Source organism: Podarcis tiliguerta (genome assembly GCF_965153285.1).
Source record: "Podarcis tiliguerta genome assembly, chromosome: 16".
In the NCBI taxonomy this organism is placed as follows: Eukaryota; Metazoa; Chordata; class Lepidosauria; order Squamata; family Lacertidae; genus Podarcis; species Podarcis tiliguerta.
This window is the reverse complement of record NC_139549.1, coordinates 29,068,181-29,092,054: the sequence shown is the minus strand read 5'-3', so window position 1 is coordinate 29,092,054 and position 23,874 is coordinate 29,068,181. Positions and strand designations below refer to the sequence as shown.

General features: G+C 47.9%; 1 protein-coding gene across 2 annotated transcripts in view; it reads right to left on the bottom strand.

The window, feature by feature from the left end:
• Positions 1–4,680: 4,680 nt before the first annotated feature.
• The window catches only part of LOC310666775 (tRNA (32-2'-O)-methyltransferase regulator THADA-like), an 80,694-nt gene continuing 61,500 nt past the window's right edge, over positions 4,681–23,874 (bottom strand). Inside the window, exons 30-32 of one of the 2 annotated variants that reach the window (XM_083418082.1) lie at positions 23,050–23,255; positions 10,981–11,910; positions 4,681–8,314 (exon numbers count right to left, since the gene is read on the bottom strand). In XM_083418082.1, the coding sequence (XP_083274208.1) occupies positions 8,109–8,314; positions 10,981–11,910; positions 23,050–23,255 (1,342 nt within the window). In that variant the 3' untranslated portion in view covers positions 4,681–8,108. Of the gene's footprint in view, positions 8,315–10,980; positions 11,911–20,458; positions 21,752–23,049; positions 23,256–23,874 lie in introns of those variants that run through there. The other variant, XM_083418081.1, reaches the window with a different exon arrangement.

Below are 23,874 nucleotides of genomic sequence, written 5' to 3'. Positions count from 1 at the left end.
TAACCACTTTCTGTAACTATCCAATCACTGAACGTCACTTTCAATTCCTTATTTGCATATGTGGACCTGAGTGAAAACTATCTACAGTATCCCCCTGCTGGCCCAGGGTGAGAACTTCAGTACATAGCAGCCATGGTGTCTCAGACACTTAAAATATTTTAAGTGAGAAGGAAACACACATTGAAACCAGCATCAGGGGTGTGGGGGACAAATCTGAAAGACCGTTCTGCCTCAAAACAGCCCACCCATTCAAAAAATGGTTGTGCCTGATTAAAAAGGAATGTTTTTGCCTGGCACCTAAAGATATGTAATTATGGCACTCTGGGGAGGGTATTCCACAAGTGTAGAGCCACCACAGAAAAGGCCCATTCTTAGGTTGTAACTCTCCAGACCACCTGTGGAGAGGGTACACAAAGAAGGGCCTCAGGTGATGATTTCAGGGTCGGGGTCAGTTCATAAGTGGTCTTTGAGGTATTAGGGTCCTAAGCCATGTAAGACTTTATAGGTCAAAACCAGCGGTTTGAATTGCAAATTATTTATTTCCCGCTAAATACATGCAAACCACAAATCCCTAAATGGACTTCAGGGTAGTATACCAAGAACTTTTACAGGGACGCGGGTGGCGCTGTGGTCAAAACCACTGTGCCTCTTGGGCTGGCCGATCAGAAGGTTGGCGGTTCAAATCCCCGCGACGGAGTGAGCTCCCGTTGCTCTGTCCCAGCTCCTGCCAACCTAGCAGTTCAAAAGCACGCCAGTGCAAGTAGATAAATAGGTAGCCCTGCAACGGGAAGGTAAATGGCATTTCTGTGCACTCTGGTTTCCATCACAGTGTTCTGTTGCGCCAGAAGTGGTTTAATCCTGCTGGCCACATGACTCGGAAAGCTGTCTGTGGACAAACGCTGGCTCCCTTGCCCTGAAAGGGAGATGAGCGCCACAACCCCATAGTCCATGGGAAGGCAAATTAAGGCCCAGGGGCCAGATCCGGCCCAATTGCCTTCTAAATCCGGCCTGCAGACAGTCAGGGAAACAGCATCTTTTTATATGAGTAGAATGTGTCCTTTGATTTAAAATGCATCTCTGGGTTATTTGTGGTGCATGGGAATTCATTCCTCCCCCCCCCCAAAAAAAAATATAGTCCAGCTCCCCACAAGGTCTGAGGGACAGTGGACCGGCCCTCTGCTGAAAAAGTTTGCTGACCCCTGTGCATAGTTGCCTTTCACTGGACTTAACCATTCAGGGGTCCTTTACCTTTACCTTTTAACCAAGAAATTTAGAACACATGCACACACACTCATGTATATATGACATCATATATCTTCAAATGAAAGGTGGTTATAGATGTTCTGATGAGGGTTGGTCCTAACCTAATAGTCTTGCTCAAAGCAGATCAATGGAAATGAATGAAACAAAAGCCAGCCATGCCCTTTCATCTCAGTAGGTTTACTCAGAGTAGGGTCACATTCACACTGTTAAGGACAGGTGAAAACTAAAAGGTGAAAAACAAAAGCGTAAAGCAGGCAGGTGAGAGCTGGACCATAAAGAAGGCTGATCGCCGAAGAATCGATGCTTTTGAATTACGGTGCTGGAGGAGACTCTTGAGAGTCCCATGGACTGCAAGAAGATCAAACCTCTCCATTCTGAAGGAAATCAGCCCTGAGTGCTCACTGGAAGGACAGATCCTGAAGCTGAGGCTCCAATACTTTGGCCACCTCATGAGAAGAGAAGACTCCCTGGAAAAGACCCTGATGTTGGGAAAGATGGAGGGCAAAAGGAGAGGGGACGACGGAGGGTGAGATGGTTGGACAGTGTTCTTGAAGCTACAAACATGAGTCTGACCAAACTGCGGGAGGCAGTGGAAGACAGGAGTGCCTGGCGTGCTCTGGTCCAGGGGGTCACGAAGAGTCCGACACGACTAAACGACTAAACAGCAACAACAAAGCATGCAGGTGGAATAAGCACAGTTGCGTATGGGTTAAATAACAAAAGTCCAAGTCATGGGAAAAAAGAATAAGAATTGTCTTCACACGAAGGGGGAATATTAGTGGATTGTCAAGCAGAGTTCCAAATTTGCCGGGCTTGTGAGTTGTCTTAGAAATGATGCTTCTGCTGTAATATGTAATAAAGGAATAAAAAGGTAAAGGTAAAGGTACCCCTGCCTGTACGGGCCAGTCTTGACAGACTCTAGGGTTGTGCGCCCATCTCACTCAAAGAGGCCGGGGGGCCAACGCTGTCCGGAGACACTTCCGGGTCACGTGGCCAGCGTGACATCGCTGCTCTGGCGAGCCAGAGCCGCACACGGAAACGCCGTTTACCTTCCCGCTAGTAAGCGGTCCCTATTTATCTACTTGCACCCGGGGGTGCTTTCGAACTGCTAGGTTGGCAGGCGCTGGGACCGAACAGCGGGAGCGCACCCCGCCGCGGGGATTCGAACCGCCGACCTTTCGATCAGCAAGCCCTAGGCACTGAGGCTTTAACCCACAGCGCCACCCGCGTCCCTTAATAAAGGAATTAGTAAAGGAATACCGATAATCTAAAAAGTCTCCAGAGGTTCTAGCCTTGTCCAGATAGTCTGCTGCTGCAACTTGCCCTGAGACAATATGGTGAAGGCTGGATAAGAAACCCTATAAATAAATGAATAATATAAGGCCTCTTGGTATGTTCAGGGAAAGAGCTGCTGCTCACAAGATCCCAATTTCAAACCCTGCTGTTTTCTGGTAGGGCTGTGCAGGAACTAGAGAGCTACTGCCAGTCAGTGCAGGAAATATGGAGCTAGACAGACCAATCATACCGGAAAGGAAGCAACTTCGTCAGCTTGCATATTATCGCCCCCTGCTGGGCTCACATGCATATTAAACTTTGAAACTTTATTTGCAATTTTGGTCCCAGCTTCACTATGCTTTGAAAGAAGCATCATGCCACTTTAACCAGTCATAAGGTAAAGGTAAAGGGACCCCTGACCACTAGGTCCAGTCGTGGCCGACTCTGGGGTTGCGGCGCTCATCTCGCTTTACTGGCCGAGGGAGCCGGCGTACAGCTTCCGGGTCATGTGGCCAGCATGACTAAGCCGCTTCTGGTGAACCAGAGAAACGCACGGAAACACCGTTTACCTTCCCACCGGAGCGGTACCTATTTATCTACTTGCACTTTGGCGTGCTTTCGAACTGCTAGGTTGGCAGGAGCAGGGACTGAGCAACGGGAGCTCACCCCGTCGCGGGGATTCGAACTGCCGACCTTCTGATTGGCAAGTCCTAGGCTCTGCGATTTAACCCACAGCGCCACCCGCGTCACCTAAACCAGTAGGGTGTCCTATTTATCTACTTGCACTTTGACGTGCTTTTGAACTGCTAGGTTGGCAGGAGCAGGGACCGAACAACGGGAGCTCACCCCGTCACGGGAATTCGAAGCACTGACCTTCTGATCAGCAAGTCCTATGCTCTGTGGTTTAACCCACAGCGCCACCCGCGTCCCCCTCACAGGGCTGGTTTAACACTCAATCCCTCTTCCGAGAGTACAATTCTCTTCTGTGAGAATAGGGGAATTGTAGTTCTGTGATACTTCTGTGAGTGGAATAGGGAGTCTCCGAACAACTCTCATTGCCCTTAACAAACTGGATCCTGGAATGCATTTTATGTAGTCTTCTCTGTGCGTTCTATATTAAAACCTTAAATGGCCTCGACCCAGTATACTTGAAGGACCGTCTCCACCCGCATCGTTCATCCCGAACACTGAGGTCCAGCGCCGAGGGCCTTCTGGCGGTTCCCTCCCTGCGAGAAGTGAGGTTACAGAGAACCAGGTAGAGGGCCTTCTCGGTAGTGGCGCCCACCCTGTGGAACGCCCTCCCAGCAGATGTCAAGGAAATAAACAACTGTCTGACTTTTAGAAGACATCTGAAGGCAGCCCTGTTTAGGAAAGCTTTTAATGTCTGATGTTTTATCGCTTTTATTATTATTAATATTCTGTTGGGAGCTGCCCAGAGTGGCTGGGAAAACCCAGCCAGATGGGCAGGGTATAAATAATAAATTATTATTACAGTGGACGCTTGGGTTGCGAACTTGATCCGAGAGGGATGCACATTAGCAACCTGCAGCGGCGCATCTGCGCATGCGCAACCCCCGAAACTCGGAAGTAACCCACTCCGGTACTTCCGGGTTTTGGCGGGTCCGTCACCTGAAAAAACGCAACCTGAAGTGTCTGTAACCCAAGGTATGACTGTATTATTATTACTGAACTCCTGGTATCCATTAACTAAGTTTCTAGTCCATGTGATCAATGAGAGAAACAAAAACCGCGAGGAAAAAGCTGTCTTTCTCCACACGAATCAGTCTGGACCCTGTGGTGTTCCTCAGAGGCCCTTCTCCATGTGCCCCACCCCAAAAAAGGGGTGGAGAGCAGCCACCTTTTCTGTGATGGCCTCCCATTGATGGAATGCTCTCCCCAGAAAGACACGCCAGGTGCTGTCCTTGTCAGTTTTTCGGTCCCATGCCAAGGCCTTTTTTGGTTAATTAGTGGCCCTTGGTTAATTAAGTGTTGCCGCCAAGGGTGTTGCTCACCTTTTAGTGAGACGGACGGATCTTGTTGTTTTAATGATTTAAACCGTGGCCTTCAGACTTTTTGTTGCATAAAGAGGTTGATAAATGCAAATAGTAAGAAGGGCAAGAGAAGTTCAAGAAAAACAAAACATTCCCTGCGTCTGTCCTCTCATTTATTAGGACCGTCAATCAGGAATTTTCAAGGGCAAGCCCTTTTAAAATAAGGTCAATATACATGGCAATGGTTCCTCATGCTGAATGTCAACAAACTCTGGAAAACACTCTATGAATTGGAAGGTGGAGATGTACTTTATTTGTTTGTTTGTTACACTAGAAAATCTTCAGTCAAAACTAATTTAAAAACAAAACGAATGTTTTTGGCCCAGAGATGGAAAGAAGATAAATTCCCTACCAGAGAGGAATGGCAGATCAAGTTGATGGATTATGCTGAAATGTCTATAATGACCGGAAGAATCAGAAACCAGGAAGACCAACATTTTAATAAGGAATGGGGGAAATTTATAACAGTTAAAATCGTTAGTAGGATTGGAATAACACTTGTAGTTGATATTGGACACAGTTTTGGACACTATGGAGAGGTAAAAGATTTGGATCATCATAAAAGATGAAGGAGGAAATGATTAACAATAGGATCCACGAAGGCGAGGAAGGAAGCCCTATAGATTCTTTGGAATCTTGTTTTTATGTTGTACGTTCGATATGTGAATGTAAAGTTTTAATCTGAAAAACCAAATTTAAAAAATGTAAATAATAAAAACAAACAAAACGAGAACAGGGACTATTCTCTACCCCCCCTTTTCACATGTTCCACAAGGACCATGAGCTCCGCCAACACCCACACATTTAGCACGCATAGGCTTCTCCACACAGTGGGGAACCCTGATTAAGGTTCCTAAGCAGGTGGACAAGTCTATTGAACTATCTTGCCCATTTGTTGACCTCCTGGCAAATAGAAGGGGAAGAAATGGAGGCAGTGAGAGACTTTACTTTCTTGGGCTCCATGATCACTGCAGATGGTGACAGCAGTCACGAAATTAAAAGATTCCTGCTTCTTGGGAGAAAAGTGATGATAACCTAGACAGCATCTCAAAAAGCAGAGACATTACCTTGTCGACAAAGAGCTGTATAGTTAAAGCTATGGTTTTCTCAGTAGTGATGTATGGAAGTGAGAGTTGGACCATAAAGAAGGCTGATTGCCGAAGAATGGATGCTTTTGAATTATGGTGCTGGAGGAGACTCCTGCGAGTCCCATGGACTGCAAGAAGATCAAACCTATCCATTCTTAAGGAAATCAGCCCCGAGTGCTCACTGGAAGGACAGATCCTGAAGCTGAGGCTCCAATACTTTGGCCACCTCATGAGAAGAGACGACTCCCTGGAAAAGTCCCTGATGTTGGGAAAGATAGAGGGCACAAGGAGAAGGGGATGACAGAGGGCGAGATGGTGGGACAGTGTTCTTGAAGCTACCAGCATGAGTTTGACCAACCTGCGGGAGGCAGTGGAAGACAGGAGGGCCTGGCGTGCTCTGGTCCAGGGGGTCACGAAGAATCGGACACGACTAAACGACTAAACAACGACAACAACAACAAAAAGCTCAAAGCAAAGGCGGGGAACCTGGGGCCCAGTGTTTTCCAGGTTTCTCCAACGAGACTCTCCCTGGGCCGCAAACCCACCCACAGGCTACGCCTCTTGCTGACGTTAGCTCCATGCCCTCCTTTAGTGATTATTTTTTTTAAAAAAAAAACTGGCTGGAATTGGTCCATGTACTGCAATAATGGTTCTTGCTTGCCTGGGTGGAGAGCTGGGCACGGGTGTGAAGAAGACTTTTTGCGTAACCGGAACACAGCGCAAACGGAACATGCAGAGCATGGCGTTGCTTATGACTGCTTGTGGGAAACCCTGGAGAGGAGGGGGCTTAGGCAGCTGCGGGAAGACAGGGGGACCTTCAGTCCTCACAACTGCCGCCTTGGGGCAAGATCTTTCGGGAAGAGTTGCTGTGCTAAATCTGGCCTCCTGAGCTGTTTGTTTCTTTGAATACATAATTCGCTTCACTGATACCACCTGAGTTATTACAGTGGTACCTCGGGTTACAGACGCTTCAGGTTACATACGCTTCAGGGTTACAGACTCTGCTAACCCAGAAATAGTACCTCGGGTTAAGAACTTTGCTTCAGGATGAGAGCAGAAATCGTGCTCTGGCGGCGCGGCAGCAGCAGGAGGCCCCATTAGCTAAAGTGGTGCTTCAGGTTAAGAAGAGTTTCAGGTTAAGAACGGACCTCCGGAACGAATTAAGTACTTAACCTGAGGTACCACTGTACTGATCTGCCCCTGGCTCGTGTCCCTGCCATGCAAAGTGAGAGCAGCATCTGTTGCCCCGCCCACTTGCCTCTGGCCCCGCCCACCCCTGCCGTGCGGTCCTCAGAAGACATTCCAGGAGGAAGGATGAGGCACAAATGGAATGCACCAGGTGGAAGCAGAATCTGTTGCTTCGCCCACTTTTGCCTCTGGCTCCGCCCACAATCACATGGTCCTGGGAAGGCTCCCCGGATGGGGAATGAGGCCCTCATGGTTCCCCGGCCCTGTAAGGAAGGAGAACGTTGATGTTCGCCAACTTCAACAATTCACCGTTTACGTGAATGAGAAAGATGCTCTGAATCTGCAGTGTCTCTTTGACAAATGGCAGGGTTAGGAGATGTGTAGTTGTCTAGGTGTGGCTGGACTTCAACTCCCATCATCCCTTGCTGTTGGGAGTTGTGTTCCATCAACATCTGGAGGGCCAAATGGGATACAGTCGTTCAGGTTCAGGGACCCCGACCATTAGGTCCAGTCGTGACCAACTCTGGGGTTGCGGCGCTCATCTCACTTTATTGGCCGAGGGAGCTGGCGTACAGCTTCCGGGTCATGTGGCCAGCATGACTAAGCCGCTTCTGGTGAACCAGAGCAGCGCATGGAAACGCCATTTACCTTCCCGCCAGAGCAGTACCTATTTATCTACTTGTACTGGCATGCTTTCGAACTGCTAGGTTGCCAGGAGCTGGGACTGAGCAATGGGAGCTCACCCTGTTGCGGGGATTCGAACCATCGACCTTCTGATCGGCAAGTCCTAGGCTCTGTGGTTTAACCCACAGCGCCACCCAGGATACAGTGGTACCTTGGGTTAAGTATTTAATTCGTTCCAGAGATCCATACTTAACCTGAAACTGTTCTTAACCTGAAGCAAAGTTCTTAACCTGAAGCACTATTTCTGGGTTAGCGGAGTCTGTAACCTGAAGCGTATGTAACCCGAGGTACCACTGTATATGGAAAGGGCAAAGAGATTGGAGTCGCCAGACTCATCTGAAAGCCCTGTTCCTAAGCCCAGAAACCAATCAGTGATTTGCGGGCGCTTGGTGATGAGAAAGGCACTCTGTGCATGCTCGAGGGCACAGTGATGGTGGTGACGATTTCACACCCACCCACAATGAGTCTGGCTCCGAGTCCTGCCCTCCCTCTGAGATGCATCAAGTTCCTGGTGGAGAGCTCAAATTCAGAGAAGAGAAGAACTTCTCAGACACTGTTCTCATGTGCCCAGGTCACGGCGGAGCTTGAGGATTTCCAGCAACAGTTTCTCTTTCTCCAGAAGGATCTTTTCCTTCTGCAGCTGGAGGGTCTCCTTCTGCAGTTCTAGAACCTCGGTCTGCAGCTGGCTCTGCCTCTCCAAAAGCTCTCTGGATGGGCCTCTGGTTGGTGTGCTGCAACCCTTCTGGCTGGGGTGCAAAGCTTCAGCTGCAAGCAAACAGAAGCCCAAGAAAAAGAGGGTTAAAGCAGAGAGCCAGGGCAACCTGTCTGAAACTCCAACAAGGCAAAACTTAGACAAAACAGTCAAAACTTCAACTAAGCCCATCTATACTCCCATACTTAAAGGTAAGGGGACCCCTGACCATTAGGTCCAGTCGTGGCTGACTCTGGGGTTGCGATGCTCATCTCGCTTTATTGACCGAGGGAGCATGACTAAGCCGCTTCTGGCGAACCAGAGCAGCGCACTGAAACACCGTTTACCTTCCTGCCGGAGCGGTACCTATTTATCTACTTGCACTTTGACGTGCTTTCGAACTGCTAGGTTGGCAGGAGCTGGGACCGAGCAACGTAGCTCACCCCGTCGCGGGGATTCGAACCACCAACCTTCTGATCGGCAAGTCCTAGGCTCTGTTGTTTAACCCACAGCGCCACCCGTGTCCCCACTCCCATACTGACTATTTATAATTGCTTGCTACACTTACAGATCATGGATCCCCCCCCAATGCAGGTGTCCTATCACTCATGATCGCACTGCATCATGGGTTTTACAGTCTCAAGCCAGCACATGCATACTTCAAGCATATGCAACCAACAGAACCCGCTGTACATTAAAGAGTTTTTTAAAAAGTTCCCTCATTTGACCCCGCATACTAAACACCTGGCTACAAAGTTCATCAGGGCTGCATTCACACAGCAGTGTATTCAATCTCCTGACGGTAAATAGCACGTCAATCACTCATTTCCAGGTTATTTGATTCCAGAAAGAATCTGTGGGCAGCCTATTTCACCTGGAAAATATTGCTGGTCAAGTAGCGAGTCTTGGGGCATGCAACTCTTTCCTGCTGTTTTGACAGGGGAATTGCGATTGAACAGAAATGCTGCAGTGTGGGGGGAAATAAATTTGAAAACGAGACAGGAGCACCAGTATTATAATTATAATCAGGGAATATTGTGTTTATACAATATAATATTGTATAAACACAATATTCCCTGCCTCTGAATGCACCCTCAGTGGCCTTGGGCCAGTCATCATTTCTCAGCTGAACCTACCTCATAGGGCTGTTTGTGAGGAAAAAATGAGGACGGTGAAAACCTTGTAGGTTACGTTTGGTTCTCTGAACTTGGAAAGGTGGGCTATAACTGCATTCATTAAAATAGTGTGTCCATCCTCAGGCTCTCTAGCCTTATCTGCCTGGCCCAGGCTTCCTCAAACTCAGCCCTTCAGATGTTTTGAGACTACAATTCCCATCATCCCATCAGCACTGGTCCTGCTAGCTAAGGATCATGGGAGTTGTAGGCGAAAAACATCTGGAGGGCCGAGTTTGAGGAAGCCTGGCCTGGCCTTTGGAATTCTCCCCAGGCCACACCCCCACTGACAGGCCACACCCCTCACTGGCCCCGCTTCAATCCACAACCGCATGACTGTGTCACGGGACTGATAATGCTTCTTTCATTTAGCAGTTAGCTCAGTTGGTTAGAGCATGGCGCTGATAATCAAAGAATCAAATAGTACCTCAGGTTAAGAACTTTGCTTCAGGATGAGAACAGAAATCGTGCGGTGGCAGCGGGAGGCCCATTAGCTAAACTGGTACCTCAGGTTAAGAACAGTTTCAGGTTAAGAATGGACCTCCGGAACGAATTAAGTACTTAACCTGAGGTACCACTGTATCTGACTTTTAGAAGACATCTGAAGGCAGCCCTCTTTAGGGATGTTTTTAATGTTTGTTGTTTTATCATGTTTTTTAATATTCTGTTTTATATTTTAATATTCTGTTGGGAGCCGCCCAGAGTGGCTGGAGAAACCCAGCCAGATGGGCGGGGTATAAATAATAAATAATAATATTAATAATTAGTAGTAGTATTAATCACAGAATCATAGGACTGCAGACTTGGAAGGGACTCTGATCCAACCCCCTGCAATGCAGGAATTATGCAGCTGTCCTATACGGGGATCAAACCTGCAACCTTAGCGTTATCTGCACCATGTTCCAACCAACTGCGCTATCCACGCATCTCAGGTCGAGGTTGCAGGTACTGTCCCCAAACAGGCCACCTGCATATTTCCTGCATTGCAGGGGGTTGGACTAGATGACCGTGGGGGTCCCTTTCCACTCTGCAGTTCTACGATTCTGCACTTGAACAGAGGACTGACAGGGGTTTGCGAGTGTGTGCAGAAACCAGAGGTCAATTTTACATGCATTCCTTTGCCCACTTCTGCACCTGGCGCGGCCCACCGTGGGCTTGGCCTCCTCCCTATGGTGCTGGAGGAGACTCTTGAGAGTCCCATGGACTGCAAGAAGATCAAACCTCTCCATTCTTAGGGAAATCAGCCCTGAGTGCTCACTGGAAGGACAGATCCTGAAGCTGAGGCTCCAATACTTTGGCCACCTCATGAGAAGACTCCCTGGAAAAGACCCTGATGCTGGGAAAGATGGAGGGCACAAGGAGAAGGGGATGACAGAGGATGAGATGGTTGGACAGTGTTCTCGAAGCTACCAGCATGAGCTTGACCAAACTGCGGGAGGCAGCGGAAGACAGAAGTGCCTGGCGTGCTCTGGTCCATGGGATCACGAAGAGTCGGACACGACTAAACGACAACAAACCCTGTAATAAACAGACAAGCAGTTCAACCTCAGTTGGGTAGAGAACCTCACCATGATCATCAAGGGCGGAGGGGGTGCCTTTGGCACCGGAACTCCCAATGCCACTGCTTTGAATCAAGGGGCTGCGGGTAGTTCCCAGACAAGAACATTCCAGTTGGGGGCTGAGAGGGCACTCAAGCTTACATGACAAAGAGAAGTCTGATGGGCAGGTACTAGAGTCTGGCATTCTACAAACGCTGGACCGCCCGGATTCCCCCCCTTGGGGCAAAAGCATCCTGGGGATTTGTGTACAGTGCAGCTGGTCCGAGTGATGAACGTAGCTCAATGAGACCCCCTTGCTGGGCTCCGCTGACGTCTCTCCCCCTCTCTCTCGAGTGCCCTCTGCACGTCGTTCGACGTCGTCCCCGGACTGCGAGAGGCTGGCAAAATTCTGCCTTGCTAAATCTGCCTGCGGCGATCCCCTGTTGGCTTCGGGGTTTCCGGGAGCCTCAATCCGGCAAGGCTGCCGGTAGTAGCTGTCGTTGCGGAGATATGACAGGCAAGGCGAGCCTGAGAGCACCTCGGCGTGGCTTGTCGGCGACGCGTCTCGTCTGGGGCTGCCCGGAGACTCAGCTCTCAAGCCAGGACTGGGGAGCGTGGGGTCCGTTTTATTGAGGAGAGCGACGATATCGCGGAAGAGGCGTTCCCGGGGCTGCCTCTGCAGCAGAGGGTGCTTCTCCACGCTTAGACCTTTACGGGCGTCCACCACCATGTTTTTCCACTTCTTGAGGATCTCTTGCGGAGTGCGCTGAATGAGAGGATTCAGAGAGTTGACGGCCGCGGCGATCTCCTCCCAGGCCCGTTGGCGGGCAGCAGTGTTGCTGTAGCGGCCGCTCTTCGGGATCAGGATGTCCTTGCGGAGAGAAAATCCTTCCAGGATCAGGAACTTCTCCTCATCAGAAAATTTGATCCTCTTCGCCTTGGCCGTTGCCATGTTGGCTCCTGCAGTTCAAAAGACAAGCAGAATCTTGGTACAGTGGATGCTTTGGTTAAGAACTTGATTCATTCTGGAGGTCCGTTCTTAACCTGAAACTGTTCTTAACCTGAAGCACCACTTTAGCTAATGGGGCCTCCTGCTGCTGCCGCGCCGCCAGAGCACGATTTCTGTTCTCATCCTGAAGCAAAGTTCTTAACCCGAGGTACTATTTCTGGGTTAGCGGAGTCTGTAACCTGAAGCGTATGTAACCTGAAGCGTCTGTAACCCAAGGTACGACTGTATAGCCTGTGCAGAGTGTGTGTGGGTAGGAGCCAAGGAGGTAAAGGTAAAAAGGTGAAGGACCCCGGACGGTTAAGTCCAGTCAAAGGTGACTCTGGGGTTGCGGCACTCATCTCGGGCCGAGGGAGCCGGCGTTTGTCCACAGACAGCTTTCTGGGTCATGTGGCCAGCAGGACTAAACCGCTTCTGGTGCAAAGGGACACAGTGACGGAAACCAGAGCACACGGAAATGCCGTTTACCTTCCCGCCACAGCGGTACCTATTTATCTACTTGCACTGGCATGCTTTTGAACTGCTAGGTTGGCAGGAGCTGGGACAGAGAAATGGTAGCTCACCCCGTCGCGGGGTTTTGAACTGCCAACCTTCCGATCAGCAAACCCAAAAGACTCAGTGGTTTAGACCACAGCGCCACCTGCATCCCTAGGAACCAAGGAATAAACAGGTGGGCCCAGCATCCAGATAGTACGTTTCCAAGAACAATTCATAGTGTTGGTGCTGACTTTTAAAGCCCTAAACAGCCTCGGTCCAGTATACCTGAAGGAGCGTCTCCACCCCCATCGTTCTGCCCGGACACTGAGGTCCAGCGTCAAGGGCCTTCTGGTGGTTCCCTCACTGCCAGAAGCCAAGTTACAGGGAACCAGGCAGAGGGCCTTCTCGGTAGTGGCACCCGCCCTGTGGAATGCCCTCCCACCAGATGTCAAAGAGAAAAACAACTACCAGACTTTTAGAAGCCATTTGAAGGCAGCCCTGTTTAGGGAAGCTTTTAATGTTTGATGCATTACTGTATTTTAATATTTTGTTGGAAGCCGTCCAGAGTGGCTGGGGAAGCCCAGCCAGATGGGTGGGGTATAAATAAATTATTATTATTATTATTATTATTATTATTATTATTATTATCCTATTCCAACAGGGCAGAGCTCAAATTAACCTGGGTGTTTAACCGAACCTCAAGCCAAGTGTCTTCCCCAAGTAGAATTCGAAGGCAGATTATACAGTATAGGCAGAGCACACAAAGAGCCATAAAACATCAAAACAGTCTCACAACATAAAGCATCCATCTTACATGGATAAAAACAGAAAACGGTTACAGGTCATGGGATTAAAAACATGTATGGCATCTTTCTGCTTTCAGCTTCCCCATCTTGAAGTGACCAGAAATGCTCAGGCCATTTGCCCAATTTAGGTATTGGATGTCCCACGTTACCATGGCAACTTAGCCCATGATCAGTCTTTACTGACATTTCTTCCATCTACCTTTCAGGAGGCTTCAGGGATTTCTGATTAACACCCTAGTTGCTAAGTCTCTTTTAAGAACAACCTCTTTGAGGCTCTTTGGGTTTATGCATTCCCAGGCATAGATAAAATCTCTTGTTTATGGGCTAGAGAGCAAAGAGTTGTAAACTGCAGTCCCACAAGATTCTTGCACAGAAAGAAAACCTTTTCTCAGATCATTCCACCCAAAAGGTTAAATGCAATTAAAACAACACATTAAAACATTCAAATCACAATATGCACCCGGGGTCTTTAATTCTTATATCAGTCTTTAGTTTAAGTTCAGTGTAATGCTCAATATTGCTTGATTCTCCATTCATTGCCCCACTTTATTTGGCATTATTTTACAATACTTGCGGCTTCACTTGTTTTAAGTTGTTCTTTTCTTTACTGTTATTTTATGGTGTGAATTTTTTTGGGAGGGAATATCATTCAATAAGGGACACAGGTGGCGCTGTGGGTTAAACCACAGAGCCTAGGACTTGCTGATCAGAAGGTCGGCGGTTCGAATCCCCGCGACGGGGTGAGCTCCGGTTGCTCAGTCCCTGCTCCTGCCAACCTAACAGTTCGAAAGCACGTCAAAGCGCAAATAGATAAATAGGTACCACTCCGGCGGGAAGGTAAACGGCGTTTCTGTGCGCTGCTCTGGTTCGCCAGAAGCGGCTTTAGTCATGCTGGCCACATGACCCAGAAGCTGTACGCCGGCTCCCTCGGCCAACAAAGCAAGATGAGCGACGCAGCCCCAGAGTCAGCCATGACTGGGCCTAATGGTCAGGGGTCCCTTTACCTTTTTATCATTCAATAATGATTTTTTAAAATATCCCTGCTTTCTTAAAAATTTCCCCTTAAACTACAGTTCCCCTAATTTTTTTGGGGGGGGGTGTCACATGCTTTCGATGTTTTAATTAGTAAGTAACTGGCAAAACAGGAAGTGTTATCATCGAATGCCTCTTTCACTTCACAATATACACAATCACTGTTCCAATCTTGCCCTCACTCTGTCCAGAGTCCCAATGAACTTAACTACCCCCCGAAAAGCAAAACGGGGGGAACTGGAGCACATGGCTCTCGCCCTTATTTAGCCCCCCACAACACCCTGTGAGATACATCAGGATAGTAACTACCCCAAGATCACTCAAGTGGAGGATCTGAACCCTGATCTCCCAGGTCCTGGTCCAACGCACTAACCACTGCACCACACTGCCTCTCCTTTATGAATATAGGAAGCTGCCTTCTACTGAAGCCAGACCATTGGCCCATCTAGCTCAGTTATTGCCCACAATGACCGACAGCAGCTCTCCAGGGACTCAGCATCTCTTGGATTGAACCCAACAACCGCAACTTCTGGAGCTAAAGGGAAGCGCCCTCTGAGCATGTGCAAAGTGCTGGTGCCACCTGGGACCTTCTGTGTGCAAATCAGATGCTCTGCCTCTGAGCAATTCCTTCTTCTCTGGGACCCGTAACTTTTCACAAGCTGTTTCACACGTATGATCAGTTGCATGGGTCTTCCCGCTGGCCGTTTTGCTGGTGTTTTAGGCTCACTTCCCAGCACCGCAGTTTGCCTAACTGTGATTTTGTTACACTAATGTATCGAGAGCGCCCTGATAGCTTTAAAAAAGAAATTTTACCGAATTACATAGCAAAGATGTGCTGGATCATGGAGAAAGCTAGAGAGTTCCAGACTATTTAAAATTTCAAAACATGATGCTGTTAAGGTGCTACACTCAACATGCCAGCAAGTTTGGAAAACTCAGCAGTGGCCAGAGGATTGGAGAAGATCAGTCTACATCCCAATCCCAAAGAAGGGCAGTGCCAAAGAATGCTCCAACTACCGCACAATTGCACTCATTTCACACGCTAGCAAGCTTATGCTTAAAATTCTACAAGGAAGGCTCAAGCAGTATGTGGACCGAGAACTCCCAGAAGTGCAAGGTGGATTTAGAAGAGGCAGAGGAACCAGAGACCAAATTGCAAACATGCGCTGGATTATGGAGAAAGCTAGAGAGTTCCAGAAAGACATCTACTTCTGCTTCATTGACTATGCAAAAACCTTTGACTGTGTCGACCACAGCAAACTATGGCAAGTTCTTAAAGCAATGGGAGTGCCTGATCACTTCATCTGTCTCCTGAGAAATCTCTATGTGGGACAAGAAGCTACAGTTAGAACTGGATATGGAACAACTGATTGGTTCAAAATTGGGAAAGGAGTACGACAAGGCTGTATATTGTCCCCCTGCTTATTTAAGAACCTTTTAATGAGGGTGGAAGAGGAGAGCGCAAAATATGGTCTGAAGCTCAACATCAAAAAAACGAAGATCATGGCAACTGGGCCCATCTCCTCCTGGCAAATAGAAGGGGAAGAAATGGAGGCAGTGAGAGACTTTACTTTTTTGGGCTCCATGATCACTGCAGATGGTGACAGCAGCCACGAAATTAAAAGACACCTGCTTCTTGGGAGAAAAGTGATGACAAACCTAGACAGCATCTTAAAAAGAAGACATCACCTTGCCAACAAAGGTCTGTATAGTTAAAGCTATGGTGATGTATGGAAGCGAGAGCTGGACCATAAAGAAGGCTGATCGCCGAAGAATTGATGCTTTTGAATTATGGTCCTGGAGGAGACTCTTGAGAGTCCCATGGACTGCAAGGAGATCAAACTTATCCATTCTTAAGGAAATCAGCCCTGAGTGCTCACTGGAAGGACAGATCCAGAAGCTGAGGCTCCAATACTTTGGCCACCTCATGAGAAGAGAAGACTCCCTGGAAAAGACCCTGATGTTGGGAAAGATGGAGGGCACAAGGAGAAGGGGACGACAGAGGGCGAGATGGTTGGACAGTGTTCTCGAAGCTACCAGCATGAGTTTGACCAAACTGCGGGAGGCAGTGGAAGACAGGAGTGCCTGGCGTGCTCTGGTCCAGGGGGTCACGAAGAGTCAGACACGACTAAACGACAACAACAACATAGCAAGAAACTTACCGCCTCCCCTGCTTGCCGGGTTTCGGGGCTCTCGCGTCTCCTTCGTCCTCATCACACGCTCCAAAGCGAAGAACAAGGGGCGTTGCGTGTCTGTGTGTTGTGTGTAGAGCCAAACACGAATACGCACACACACACACCCCCTACCCGCTTCCCTTCCTACCAATCGCAACTTCTGGAGCTAAAGGCAGCGCCCCCTGAGCATGTGCAAAGTGCTGGTGCCACCGATGGCGAGGATGCAGGAGGTGGAACCGTCCCGGTCGTTTTTGACAGCAAAAGCAATGATAGCCACAAACCATACACATAATAACAACACAGAGGGGGGAAAGGGAGGAGGAGAGGAAATGGCTCCGGAGAAAGCCACGCGGTATTTCCCTTAGATTTTCTCGCTCGATGGTATTTCCTCTCCCACCTTTTTGGTCCGAGAAGGGCGAGGAGGCGGCGGAGGAGAGAGGCGGCTCCAAGCGCAGGAGCGCGCAAGGCTTCGCCCGTGCGCCATCGGGGCGCAGGGCGGGCGCAGCAGCCCAGATCCGCCAGATTCTGCAAAGGGGGCAGGCAAGTGGGGGGTCCGGGTTAACCCTCCGCTGCTCAAGGCACGGGATTGTCACCGCCTGGACGACGACGTGGAGAACTGACCTCAGACAGTGCGCTGGAGCCTTAAAAAATAACGTGTCTAGCATTTACTCAGAGTAGACCCATCGGGGCGCATGCAACAGAACTCTGCCCACAGTAGAACCATTGAAAGGAATGAATCTTGTTTGCTTGTTTATTTTGCATTTATGCCCCACTTTTTTTATTACACCAAGGAGCCATTTAATCCCCACAACAATCCGTAATTCGTGTGTTCTTCCTTCCACGGTTTGGTGTTCCTTTTTTTAAATTAAGGCTTTTTTTTTTTAATGCATATTTCTGTTCATAAAAATATCAGAGTGGTTTGCAACAGCCATATGTTATGTAAAACCAGTTAGTTAGTTTTTTTTTTATTAGTCCCATGAGTTTTAATTGATGAACTGGTTAGCAGCAGTTTGCATATTATTATTATTATTAAGGATTTTCTTGTTTTACAGAAGTAAGTGTAATGCCTCGTTGTTGTTTTTTTTTCCATGTGACATTTTTACAAATCCATTTCATTTGTTGAGGCATTAGGGGGAGAAGAAAAGAAAAAAGAAGAAAAAAGAAAGGGGGAGTGGAGAGAGGGAAGATGGATGGGGGTTAGTTAGTTATTCAATTTCTATGCTGCCCTTCGTCAGAGGATCACAGGGTGGTTTATGATATAGTCACAAAAATAGGTACCGTAGTAGGAAAAAATTAATAAACCTCTTCCCCCAACCCCCAACACAGTTTAGAAGGCCATAGTTGGTTTAGTTAGCTGAAGCATGGAAGAAGAGGAATGCTTTTGCCTGGCACCTAAAGATATGTAATGACAGCACCAGGGAAGAGTATTCCACAAACGGAGCCACCGCAGAAAAGGCCCTGTTCTTGTTTTGCTGCCCTTTGGAGACACACAGAAAAGGGCCTCGGATTATGATCACAGGGTCTGGGTAAGTTTATATGGGGAGTGGCGGTCCTTAAGGCATTGCAGTCTCAGGGTGGATCACAACGTTAAGGCTTTATAGGTCAAAACCAGCACTTTGAATGGGTCCTGGATACTAATTGGTAGCTAGTCCAGTTGGGCCAGGATTGGTATTAAACTGTCTTGCCCCAGTGAGCAACCTGGCTGCATAATTCTGCATCAACTGGGGGTTGGACTAGATGCCCCTTGAAGTCCCTTCCGTCTTTTACAGTTCTATGGTAACACACTGCAGTAATTTAACCTAGGTAAAGGTAAAGGGACCCCTGACCATTAGGTCCAGTTGCGGACGACTCTGGGGTTGTGGTGCTCATCTCGCTTTATTGGCCGAAGGAGGCGGCGTACAGCTTCCGGGTCACGTGGCCAGCATGACTAAGCCGCTTCTGGCGAACCAGAGCAGCGCATGGAAACGCCGTTTACCTTCCCGCCGGACTGGTACCTATTTATCTACTTGCACTTTGACGTGCTTTCGAACTGCTAGGTTGGCAGGAGCAGGGACCGAGCAACGGGAGCTCACCCCATCGGGGGGATTCAAACCGCCGACCTTCTGATCGGCAAGCCCTAGGCTCTGTGGTTGTCAGGCTAACCCTGTCCAGATAGAGGGCACAGCTGGGCCACCAGCCGAAACTGATGGAAGGCACTCTGGGCCACTGAGGCCACCTGAGCCTCAATTGACAACAAAGGATACAGGAGTACTTGCAAGCTACGTCAAGAGCAAACAACCTCCCATCCATCTGGTCTAGGGAACCACCCACTAGCAGTGCTTCAGTCTTATCTGGATTGAGCTTCAGTTTGTTGGCTAAATAATCCAGTCCATTACCGGTCCAGCACTTCCACTGCCTTACCTGCAGATGCAAAGGAGAAGTCATCGCCATATTGCTGACAAGGTGCTCCAAAACTTCGGATGACCCCGAAGTTGTGGTGAGGGGAGAGACTTCATCAGGCAAGGCCTCCTTCCACCTGCCTTGCCCCACCCTCCAGTCTCTGCTTCTCATTTTGTACTGTATTATGTTGTGCACTGTGGTTTGCTGTTGTTTTATTGGTTGGAGTTTAGAAATTACTTATTGTAACTGTTGAGCGGATTTCTGTTTAATTTTGAAATGCTGATATTTACCATTACTCTATATTATTTTAATGAATGTTGAATGTTATTTTATTTGCATATTGTAGATAGTATTATGCATATTGTCTTATTTATATGATGTTAGCCGCTCTGAGCCTGGCTTTGGCTGGGGAGAGCAGGATACAAATAAAATTTACTTACTTATTTACTTACTTACTCTGCGGTTTCATGTATATGTTGAACAGCATGGGGGATAAAGTCGAACCTTGAGGAACCGCACATTGAAGGCTCCATGGGGCCCAAAAGCACTCCCCAAGCATAGTCCTCTAGAAACGACCATCCAAGTAGAGGAAGAAGAGGAGTTTGGATTTGATATCCCGTTTATCACTACCCTAAGGAGTCTCAAAGCGGCTAACATTCTCCTTTCCTTTCCTCCCCCACAACAAACACTCTGTGGGGTGAGTGGGGCTGAGAGACTTCAAAGAAGCGTGACTAGCCCAAGGTCACCCAGCAGCTGCATGTGGAGGTGCGGAGACGCGAACCCGGTTCACCAGATTACAAATCCATCACTCTTAACCCCTACACCACACTGGCTCTCCAGTAGGACTGGAACCACTGTAAAGCAGTGCCACCCATCCAGTAATAAGCATATGAAAATGGAAAACCAGCTGTTATGGAAAGGTGTGTTCTGAATTGCCTGCAGAAGTCTGACGGAATAGATTTTTTTCCCCTAGCAGGTATTTAAAAGTTGAAAATGAAGGCTCCTGGTGAATCTCCATTGGCAGAGCATTCCACAAGACGGACTCCATATGTTTGTGAATTTTTCACAGATCAATAATAATAATTTATTTATACCCCGCCCATCTGGCTGGGTTTCCCCAGCCACTCTGGGCAGCTCCCAACAGAATATTAAAAAACATGATAAAACATCAAACATTAAAAACATCCCTAAAGAGGGCTGCCTTCAGATGTCTTCTAAAAGTCAGGTAGTTGTTTATTTCCTTGACATCTGATGGGAGGGCGTTCCACAGGGAGGGTGCCATTACCAAAAAGGCCCCGTAACCTCACTTCTTACAGGGAGGGAACCGCCAGAAGGCCCTCAGAGCTGGACTTCAGTGAGCAATGGGGGTGGAGACGCTCCTTCAGGTATACTGGGCCGAGGCCGTTTAGGTCTTTAAAGGTCAGCACCAACACTTCGAATTGTCCTTGGAAACGTACTGGGAGCCAGTACGTCATGATGACTATGTCAATGTCTCCATTCTTAACTGACTGAAAACCACACACACACACACACAAATCAATTCATAGGAATTAACAACATTCATGTTCGTTCTTTCCTTCCTTCCTTTTAAAGAATCCCACTCTATTAAAATGAGAAAATCTGGTACAAACTCATTTTGTTCATATTCCGCTTGACAGGTTTATTTTCCTTAGCCCTCTAGCGGGATCTTGAGCTCTTTAGAACAAGAGCAAACAAGTGAGCCTTGAAAACGGATGCAGTAAAATGCAGCCAGCTGAGAAAAAAACTGAGCTGCTTTAACAGTAAAAATCTACCCCACAGTAGGGCAGACTGTTAAGTTGCAGACTGTCCTCCTTACCCTGAAAGCACAAGTTTTACCGGGGGGGTGGGGGGTGGAGAAGGGGGAAATCAACACTGTTTAGGGCAGGAAAGAAGAAACTTTGCCCACCCCCAGATGTTGCTGAACTACAACTCCCATCATGCCTGGCCATTGGTCATGCTTGCTGGGGCTGGAGTTGTAGTTTATCAATACACCTGGAGCACCAACAGTTCTCGCTGCCTGTAGCAGAGGATCGCAAGGCACTGGCATGATTCCACCCACCAAGGCTACTGACTGGCCTCAACAGGAAGAGCCATAGAGACTTCCTGTCTGTTGCGTGGTCTTTCCTGGCTTGACTTCCCACCTCCTGCCCAATAGCTTCTTATAGCTGAGCTCTGACATGCAAGCCTTTCATCTTGAGTGTTATGTACTGAAGTTCTCACCCTGGGCCAGCAGGGGGATACTGTAGATAGTTATGCAAATAAGGGATCGAAAGTGATTGGATAGTTTTAGAAAGTTGTTACAGTAACGTTGTACTGGAGCTCTATATAAGCAAGCTGGCTGAACCCTTCAGTTCAGTTCTGTTCTGGCCTGTGAATAAACAAGAGCTGTTTGAAGAATCGCTGTGTCGTTTGATATGTTCACCGACAACTTAACACTGAGAAACCTCCAAAACATCTTTAGGTGGAAGGAAAGATATTCCATTTGGTCCTGGCCATTTGGAAGCAACCTGCATCAACGAAAATTTAGATTTTGGGCCATCAAATCCCTCTATTCTGTGTAAGAGGATGCAATAGTGATCTCCCAAGTAGCAGCCTCTTTCTCCTTTATGGGTTTTTGTTTAAAAGCCCTTGGTGAGTCAGTAAAGAAATAAATCAGAATGAGTCTTTCCCTGTCTCTACGTTGATTGCAAGAGTCATTCCATGTTGAGTCAGCAGCTTCTGAGTAGACAAAGCCACCCATCTCAGCTTCTGGGCAGTGAAGTCAATCCCTTCGACGTTGGGTTGACTCGTCTTTTCCAGGACCTCCAGCATGTTTGCCACAAGGACAGCCTTGACCAGCAGTGCTGCGATGGCAACATGGACTTTTGGACAACCCAGAGCCTTCAGGTGCAGAGAAGCGCTGTCAGCTGAAAGATGCAGAAGACACGTTTGAGCGCTGATGCCAGCCCTTCCCCAACTGAGTGCCCTCAAGACATTTGGGGTGGCAATTCCCATTGATGATGATGATGATAACAACAACAACAACAATTTACTATTATTATTATTATCATTATTATTATTATTACAGTGGTGCCTCGCAAGACGAAATTAATTCGTTCCGCGAGTTCTTTCGTTGTGCGAGTTTTTTCGTCTTGCGAAGCACCACTGCATTTAAACACTGACAACGGCGGGGAGGGGCAGGGAGAAGCAGGACAGCTGCCGTAGCTGGTACCACAGACTCACCCGCGCGTTGTGGCCACCGTGCGACGCGGCTGCTGGAGGGCGGCGGGGCTCAGGAGCGCGACTCCAGGGAGAGAGAGGCGCTGGCGGCAACGGCTCTCTGAGGGGAGCGCGTGAGGGGGGTGGGCAGCGGCGCGAGGCACCAACCGTCAGCAAGAAGGTGGGAGGGAGCCAGAGGAGCGGGGAAGCGAGCGTGCGTGCGTGCAGTGCGCGTCGCCATGACACGAGAGGCAGGGCCGTTTCGTCTAGCGAAGCAAGCCCGTAGGAAAATCCGTCTTGCGAAGCACCTCAGAAAACGAAAAACTCTTTCGTCTTGTGAGTTTTACGTCTTCCGAGGCATTTGTCTTGCGGGGTACCACTGTAGTATTATTATTATTATTATTATTATGATTATTATTTTATACCCCACTCATCTGGCTGGGCTTCCCCAGCCACTCTGGGTGGCTCCCAACAGAATGTGATTAATTAATTAATAATAGTAATAATAATAAAGCATCAAACAAAACATCAATCATAAAAAGCTTCCCTAAACAGGGCTGCCTTCAGCTGTCTTCTAAAAGTCAGGCAGTGGTTTATTTCCTTGACATCTGATGGGAGGGCGTTCCACAGGGAGGGCGCCACTACCGAGAAGGCCCTCTGCCTGGTCCCCTGTAACCTCACTTCTCGCAGTGAGGGAACCACCGTAGGCCCTCTGAGGTGGACCCTGGTGTCCGGGCTGAACGATGGGGGTGGAGACACTCCTTCAGGTATATATATTTTAGGTGCCAGGCAAAAATGTTCCCAGCTGATTAATATCCTATGGCTTTTTAAACGCGGCTGTGGGAAGGGGAGGGTTTACTGTTTTGTAGTCTTTGTTTTAATTATTTACTTACTTGTGTTTCATCTTGTATTTTATTCTGTGAACCGTCCCGAAATCTTGCGATAAAGGGCGGTACATAAGTTGAATAAACAGTAATAATAACTGCTCTGCAGGTTTTAAACTCACCTTGGCTCCACCACAGCCTGCAGTGATGGAGGCTAGAGAAGACTCCGGGCCCAGTGGCTTTTAGCCAGTCCTGCATTGGTACCCAAAGCCTCAGGGAGGTGGACGCTCTGCCAAGCAGCTGAAGGAGAAAAGGCAGCAGCGTCTGAGAAAAGATAACTGGTTCTGCGTAAACATTGGGCTCGTCCTCTTTGTAAAGATTGACGACCCTGAAAGAGAGAGAGAGAGATGTGCTTAAAAGCCACTGTATTTGATTTAGCAAGGTAAATAACATTTTTCTTCTCCTCTTCCTATTTTGTTGTTGTTGTTCTTTGAATACTTTATTTAAGATTCAACAATAACAAAAAATCCACAATAATTACTACATCAGCTCATTACAATTGACCGTCTTTAACAATAGTTGAAAAATTAAAGAGAAAGTTGAACTTTAACTTACTCAAATTTTCATATTCAATTTTTATCTCTTTCTTAGCAGATCAAAAAGAAAAGCGCCAAAAAAAAAAAGAAGGTAGAGAGAAAAAGAAGAAGAAGAAAAAGATTTAAAGAAAGAATTAAAAGAATTTGTGGCTATTTAAGTTATAATCAGAAAATTCTTAATGATTATTCATAAAGGACACAGTTTATAAGAAGTAAATAAGGAGGCCAGATACAGGATAAAGGAAGTCTTTATTTGGTTGTTTGTATTGTTGTATGTTATGTTCACTGTGTGTTATGTTCACGTCTAATGTGTATGGGGGGTTGTGTTATGTTGTAAATAAAATTCCAATAAAAATTCAACAAGCCTAGGACTTGTTGATCAGAAGGTCAGCGGTTCGAATCCCCACGATG